Here is an 8,245-nt window from a genome sequence, read left to right as displayed (position 1 = left end):
GACGCTGGCGCCGCCGAGCGAGTCGCTCGCTTGTCACGCAAGCAGCACAGGAAGACGTCGAATTACGAGCTCCAATCTGGTTCTACCGTGTCTTTCACTGCTGCCGGTAAGCAAAACGACAAGCGTTCGGCGCTGCCAAGTGAGTTGTGGCCTCGTTCTTCGAGACTGGCGGCACCACTGGCAGGTAAAGTGAGCACATCACAGGAAGAGAAAGTTGGCTCGTATGGAGGCGGACTGCCGGATTTCCCTGATGCCAAAGCGCAAGGAGTCAGTACCTGTGATGTTGATCCTTGCAACGGACCGGTGTCAAAGCATCCCAGGTCGCGCACTGAGCGCTGTTACGAAGACAGCATTGCCTACTCGAGGGCGTCCGCTCCAGACAATAGAGTTAAAATACCTACCTGGAACAGCAGTCATGACGGGGAGGCAGACTACCTTGTTCGTGCTACGAATTCTGTGGATCGAACGGAAAGCATGGACTTGCGTCTAGCGAATCCATTGGAAGTTTTTTCTGTTTCCGTAAGTGGTCACGTTGTGGGGCGACATGTTCAAGATGCGTGGATAGAAATAACTGACCGCGGCGCGCCATCTTCATCCATCAGTCACGGCACGCAAAGTATGGTTTTAGATGTCCCTGCTGTGAAAAGAGAGACAAGTGGATTTGCGGTCACCACGAATTTGTCGAAATGCGACACCACTACCTCATCTAAATGTGGTACCCGCTCATCAAGTGATGACACGGTGCAAAATTTTGCTGATTCTGAAAGCACAGCTCCTATTTTCTCCTCTCGACATATGAGGAGTAACAGCTTGGAAACGGTTCATGTTAATCGTGCCTGTTACATGTCTGTTCCTGAAAAACAAGGAAATCGAGCATTTGGAGACTGCTCAGAGAACAGCTTAAAAGCACTTCAGCCTTTGCGGAAAGCAATCGAACGTCTGTCGCCGCTGATGGGCGAATGTGATGTTAGTTTACCTCCTGTTAGAACATACATATACCATGAAATGCGGAAAGGTGGTCTGTGCAAGAACTTACGGCCTCCTAGCAGCCGTAACAGGGTTCCACAAGAGGCATCCCAAAACAATATGCGGTCACTGAGTTTTGACCTCACGCGATATTCTAAGGGATCGAACTTTGCTCTCCTAGAGCGTTCGTTTCCCGATGGGAGAACTCGAGACGGCAAGCACTTGCTTAAGATGCTTAAGGCTTCAGGACTCAGTGCATCCCGCGCAGCTCCTGGGAGAAGCTTGCAGCAAGCGCAAGTGCCCGCTCAACCTGGAAGCCAAGAGTATATTCCTCCCGACCCCGAAAAACAAGCAACCAGCGCTACGCCATTGAGTGAATCACCAGCGGTGGAACAGCAGCAGCCTTTCAAGCGCATAGTTCTTTTAAAGAAAAATGCAGTAGTGTGCCCTGGTGTTCTGTTTGTTGCTTTGGCTTTAATGGCGAGCGTCCTAGCACCGCTTTTGCATAGCAAAGTCCTCACAACGCAGAAGCCGCAGTCTCTTACGGTACGCGTGTCCAAGTCATTGCTGATTGCTAAAAACGGAAGCTTCCTCGGTCAAGACGCAGTCAAGGAGGATTATGACACTTGTTCAACGCCAGCATGCAAGCGCGACGGCGCTTATCTCAAAGGACTCTTGTCATGGGATTTGGATCCCTGCGAAGATTTTCATCGTTTCGTGTGCAGTCGCTGGAAAGGTGGCGGTGACGCCGCCAAAACGAGCACGGCGGCGGCAGCCTCAGACGAACTAAATCACCAACTGGAACAGAGCGTGCACGGACTCCTGCAGCGCAGTAGTTTTCCTGAGAACCTGGCTCCACTCAAGGCACTATTTTATGAGTGCATGAACACGCGCCAACTCGACCTGGACGACTGGAATCCGATGCTGGAGCTGCTCTGGCTGGTCAGCCTTGAGGGTTTTCCCTTTAGCTCTACGCCGCGCAACAGCACATCGCTCTGGAAGATCGCCGCAAGGGTACTGAAGATGACTGGCGCTGAGGCCCTGCTCAGCATGCGGGCAACTACGCACCCGACAAAAGGCGACGCGGGCATCTTGAGCGCTGGCCTGCCCACTATGCTGGCACCAAAAGGCAGCGATCAGTCGCAGGCAACGCAGTTCTACAACAAAACAGCATTCGCTTGCATAACTTCCCTAAAAAAGCAGCGGAATCCCACAGTGTACTCGCTCGAAGTGGCTGCGTTTGCCTCGCGCCTTGAAATGCTCGTGTACAGCTACACCGTCTTGGTAGGACTGCCGATCCGTCGCATAAAGCCTCTGAAGACGCAGCCGGAGCTGTCTACTTTCTTGGTCGAATTGTTCCTTAACAGTGACTCCTCCCTATATTCCGGTGGACACACGGAACTGCTCATTCAGTCACCTTCTTTCTTCGATGCACTCATCACCTTGTTGCGCAATACAGAGCAGTATGTTGTCATGAATTATCTCGGCACTCGCCTCATGGTTGAAGTGGCTGCATATGCACCTTCATCGGGCAGACCCTTAGTCCACACGCTTGTTCACCATCTCTACGGTCGGCCTAGGCTTTCGTTACCTCGATGGAAGCTCTGCCTGCGGTCGGCAGAGCGAGCATTGCCCGACTTGTTCTTACACGCCAGCAAACTTGCCTTCAAGACGCATTTTGCTCTCGACATGGTGCAACGGCTGTTGGGATCGCTACGCCTTCAGCTTGTCCGGAGCCTCTCCAAGCTTACAATACTCGACCGCGACTCACGCGCGCGAGCCCAGACCTTACTCAACAGCACTCGTTTTCGTCTCTTCCGACCTAACTGGTTGAACAACCATGAAAAGCTTGACGGCTACGTGACTGCCCTACCACGCGTCGTCCGTGGTCAGAGCCTGCGTTCTTTTTACACTTTACACAGTCACAGCTTCACCGATAATTTGCGCCGGGACGAAGCTGATCGCTGGCAGGGATCGGCGTTCGACCATGACTGCACCTTTGACGGCAATACGGTGTACGTTCCAGTTTTGTTGTTCAATTTTACGCTATTTACCTACGGCGCCGACCAAAGCCTACAGCTGTCAAACTCCGGCGTGCGGATTGTGCGGTGCTTGCTTCAACTGCTGATGAACAGCGTGGCCAGCGGAAATAACGTAGGAGCAGTCGCCAGCCGTGTCTGGTGGCCCGACATGTCGAGCTCTTTTCTTGCAGTGACTCAGCTATGTTTCCAGCAGTACGGCGTGCGAAAGCTGGGGGCGCTTGAGCTGCTCCAGTACACTGCCGCTATCAAGCCTGCCATGGACCTGTTTCAGGAAGAGAAACGCCTCGACGTGCGCTTCGAGACATTCCAGACTTACAGCATCTTCCATCTCTTCTTCGTATACTACGCGCTCGGCTTTTGCGAAGAGTCATCAGCGGACAACACTACGGACAGCACAGTGGCTTCTTTCTTGACAAACGTGCCATTGTGGAACAACCGGCAGTTCCAAGAGACATTCAGGTGCCCCGTCGGGTCAAACATGAATCCCTCGAGGAAATGCATCCTGTGGAGAGACACTCCTTAGGTGGTTGTTACTGTGGACTCTACGAACTTTAGTGGCCAGCTAGGCAGTAGCACCGTCTGTCATGAGCTAAAAGATGAACATTGCTTTGAGTGGGCTCGCAGCGTCCATACCACCAATGTCTCGTGAAGAGTGCACCAAAATGTTTAGGCCTTTTCTTTTTTATTCCTTTTTTTTTTTTTTTTTTTTTTTGCTGCTGGTTGCTCTCTTTTCCATCGGCTAAGAGAGAGTTGATGGACTAAGAGAAAGAGACAGAGAAAAGTTGATGTGTTGTTCAATAAACTGTTGACGGCATGCTCAGCTGCATTGCTCATTTGAAGCTGAGGGTTTTAGCATTGTGTTACCGCTCTACCATTACCGTTATCGCCATGCTAGCCGCTAAGTGCACGTGCGCCCTGCTGTAGAGTAGCCGCATGCGCAGATAGCACCTGCATGTGGCAGTAATGTTATCGCTGATGAGACTATGCTAAATCGATCTAAAAGTGCTGTTATCGGTAAAGGCGCCTCGTATAAAACTTGTAAAAAGCCAATAACGGTACTTGGAGTACTTCGTTCTTGGGCATAAAGGTTGCTGCTACCGTATGTCTCTCCCTCTCGTTTCTCTCATTTTTTCACGTCAGCAACACACCTGCGTACGGATCGCTGTACTTCAAGCCGTCATATCGCGCACCCTTTCTGAGAGAGATAACTATTTTCAACCCATTCATTGTCCGAGCGGTCAATGGGCGGTGATACCGCGCGCAGAGAGCAACCAGGTCTGTCTGTCAAGCAACGGGGCTAGGTCTGTTCTGCGGGCTATGTGTAAAACAGAGATTCTTATGTAATCAAGTAATATGATGAATTGGTAGTGTATAACTAATTTCAGCTTTCTGCAACCATTCGACTTTTTATAACATTCATTCATTTACATCCTCATCTTTGCACGTCGCTCAGTTGCGAGAACTGAATAATGAAACGTCAACATGGAGTAACGAATCAACGTAAAATTTGTTTTCCGGTTGGAGACTTCGTCACCGCAAGCGTATGAAGATAACGCCATGTCACGCACACATGGGCTTGAGTGACACAAGGGGTTCAAAGACGGGCGCGAGGAAGTGGAAGATGACTCCAAGAGCGGGATGCCTTCAACAGGCAGTACTTATGTAACGTTTAACGTGCACTACAACGCAAGCACACGGGCGTTTTTGCATTTCGCCCCCATCCACATGCAGCCACCGTGGTCGGGATTCGATCCCGCGCCCTCGGGTTTAGCAGCGAAATGCGGCCGCGGCGACCGCATTTCGATGGAGGCGAATTGCAAAAACGCCCGTGTGCTGGCGTATAGTGCACGTTAAAGAACCCTAGGTGGTCAAAATGAACCTGGAGCCCTCCACTACGGCGTGCCTCATAATCAGAACTGGTTTTGGCACGTAAAGCCCCAGAAAGAAGAAGAAAGCCACTACGCCACCGCGACGGATTATACAAAGAAAAAGAGTTCTTGAAGGGCCGCCTTGTAAAATTGGCTTGAAATAAGTGCTGGAGTATATTACTATTTTGGGGGGCCGCGGTACTGGGTTTTAGCCTCAGGGACGTGTTTGACGCCTGTGTGATTTCATTCAAGCAGCAAAACATATGCCATGCATGCTAATTCCTACTTTCTTTACTATATTCCTATTATAATTTTTCGAAATTTCTTCCGTTCTAAATATTGTTCAATGAATCTTCTTTTTTCTTCTTTTAAAATATAACCACCCATTCATCTCGCCCTTACTTCCCAATTACGCAATGCTCTTTTATTCGCAGTTTTACCTCTTCAAGTTCATTTTTCTGAAGTTATAAACTATGGTTGCAACCACCCGATTCTTGACCCATCCCCCAGTGTGGGTACGTGCCATATTTTAAAGGAGCATTATCAGCATCATACGTGTCGAGCAGTGGCGTAGCCAGAAATTTTGTTCGGGGGGGGCTCAGGTTGCAGCGCGGCCTCCTCCTTATAGAAGTTGTCGAGGGATCAAATACATGAATAATAACTGCATTGCTAATGCCATTGTATATTAGATGCTGCAAACGAATTATTGAACGCTACGCACTGTCAAGTAAAATATGTATTTTTTCATAAAAGAATATATTCGGATGTCCTAAAAATTCTGACAGAAATAACTGATATCAATGCGGCCGCGTTTATTTTTTTGTCTATTTAATAAGGAAAGAAAATATCACACAGACATTATAACTATATCAGTTCGAAACCAGCAAATCAGTGTATACAGCTGATATGAAGAACGTAAAGGCCATGAAATGAATAAGTTGAGGACAAATATTTTGATGAATCTTCGTCATTCAAGAACCTTGTTTACATTTTTGAACATATGCAACAGCCAGGAAAAAAACCTCAATGACGCTGTCCGTCGTTACAATAGATTGCGCAGGAGCAGGTGTTACCGGTAGTGTATTGTAATTACACCGAGATTATACTCGCAACAGTGAGTACAAATAAAAAGTAGGAGAGAGAGAGAGAGAGAGAGAGAGAAGACATAAGGGAAAGGCAGGGAGGTTAACTATGCTGAGCCCGGTAGGCTACCCTGCACGCCGGAAGGGGGAGAAGGGATTGAAAGAGAAGGAAGAGAGAAGTTCACAGTTCACACGTTGCACATTTAAAGTTAAGCGTTCATCGCTGAGTTTTGTCACAGGCGGTCATACAGGCTTGCGCACTTCAAAAAACACAGCCGCGCCTTTGTAGCCCTCGACACAGCAGACGCACGAGGCCACGCGCCCAAGATCGTTTCCTCCATAAAAGGCCTGTCGTCTAAGTGCCCCAAAGCCGTCCGAAGGGCAATCCTCTCATCTTCCTATCTGTGGAAGTCACATAAAAGTAGGAGTTCTGCAAAATATACATTAGAAATGCGAAGATAGAATGGAATATACAAATGCGAAGATACAACTCGCTAAATGGCAAAAACGAGTCGCTGGAAACAAAGTTCACTGCTTGTATACACAACACCTCGCAACGAGATATTTAAATATACGTCTAAGTCTCCAATTAATTACGTATTTAAGCAAACGTCACTGTATATTATGCGTCAAACAAGACAAATAAACACGTGGCGGAGTCAGAGATAGTAAACTTTGCGTACAGAAAGACAGATGATCTATGCTAGAACAAAACTATGATCGCAGAAACCGTGTTATGTATTCGGGCCATGCGGCGGTCGCGACAGCGCCATGTGGGTAGAATAATAGAGGAATAATGCAGAAATCAGTACGAAAATGTGTAATTTAACTGAATGCACAGCAGCAACAAATATTCTGCACCCAAAATTAAACTGGGTATTGCTTCGGTTCAAAAAGAAGTAAAAGCAGGTAGCTAAAAAAGGAAAGAAAAAGCCAAACTAAAGCCACAGATGATGCGGCAAGTTATACTACCCAATATCCGAGTGTGTTTTCGGCAAACGCCGCGTGGGCCGGGCTTTCAATGAGCAAGGTCAGTCAAAATTGGTTATTGATGTCCTCGTAATTATCGTATTCGCATGATAATTTTGATCATGATGCTAACTGCTAGAATAAACGGCTAAAATGTCTGCGGTTTTAAAAGCTAACGAACACTCATACGTTTTCATAATTACGAGATTATGGACCTGAAGGAACAGAGCTCTTTACTTGCATTGATTTTTGCTGCTTCGCTATCTAAAGGACAAACTTCTCTCGGCGGGGAAGTTGAGCGAAGCGGTCAATGACTTCGGACACGTTGATGCCGACGTCTCTGTGGGTGTATAGAAGCACCAGTCTAACCATGCGTTCGACAGACATTGTAGAGCGCAAGTAGTTTTTTTATTAAACTCTTGTTAAAAAATATTCTCTCTGCGCTGGCAGTGGTCACTGGAAGGGTGACTAGAATCTGGAACAGTTTGTACACATTTACATAGAACCTGCAGTCGCAAAGGGAGAGGGCATCTATTCCGGTGCTAAAACCTAAACACACTCCTTCTATGTTGTTTTCATCCTTGTTTAGGTACCTTGCACAAACAGTAGGCTGTTCGATTCCGGCGATGTCCGTCGTTTCGTCAGGACGTATGGAGAAGCAGCCTACTTTTGCAACTAGGCTTTCTTTGATAATTTCGCCACAAACTTCGATAATTTGGTTTTGTGCATCTGTGCTTAAATACCAGGCATTACTGGGGAAACTTTCCAAATGGTTCTTCAGACATGTATCTCCACAATTAGCTCGTATGCGAAGAAGCGCTCTGAAAATACCTGTATTTTCAGCGGGGCCTTTGCTTAAATCCACAGGACCCTGTCCCTGTGGCCAACGAGAGCCAGACCTTGTAGCCCGCAAAAATAATTTCCTCAATAATAGGCCATTTCCTTTCACCTGTTTTCTCAAATTTTATTTTGCCGGCCCTGGTCCAGCTGATCGATCACATTGGGCACGCGTCCTGCAAATGTTTGGAGAAAATTATCAGCTGCTAGCTCACAGTCACGGTAATATTTAGTATTTTCGTGCGTGTGGAAGATTGCGAGCGCGTGCTTTCATTTCTGGAACGGCTTGGACACGAGGGCTCCTGTGCACGCATGTTGGTCCAAGTTTATAACAGCATTAACCCCATAAACTTCCAGAAGTGAAAATCTTTTTAAGCACGCCTTTGGAAATGTCAGTGCACCTTTCGCGTGAAAAGTTTATGAGAACGTTACACCCATACAGTTTCGGAATTGAAATCCATGCAGTCCGTAGATACCGCGG

At 47.7% G+C, this 8,245-nt stretch overlaps 1 protein-coding gene across 1 annotated transcript; it reads left to right on the top strand.

Moving 5' to 3' along the window:
* Nucleotides 1-1,443: 1,443 nt before the first annotated feature.
* On the top strand, nucleotides 1,444-3,531 carry LOC125944239 (endothelin-converting enzyme 1-like). Its single transcript, XM_049664585.1, has one exon. The coding sequence runs from the start codon at nucleotides 1,444-1,446 to the stop codon at nucleotides 3,529-3,531; it is 2,088 nt and encodes a 695-aa protein (XP_049520542.1).
* Nucleotides 3,532-8,245: the final 4,714 nt, after the last annotated feature.

The sequence above is a fragment of the Dermacentor silvarum genome, chromosome 1, assembly GCF_013339745.2.
Source record: "Dermacentor silvarum isolate Dsil-2018 chromosome 1, BIME_Dsil_1.4, whole genome shotgun sequence".
Classification (NCBI taxonomy): Eukaryota; Metazoa; Arthropoda; class Arachnida; order Ixodida; family Ixodidae; genus Dermacentor; species Dermacentor silvarum.
Note: the sequence above shows the minus strand (reverse complement) of the source record. Positions and strands in the feature narration are given on the sequence as shown.

Coding starts and splice junctions, on each gene's coding strand:
- LOC125944239 (XM_049664585.1), top strand. CDS start 1,444: ATGGCGAGCGTCCTAGCACCGCTTTTGCATAGCAAAGTCCTCACAACG.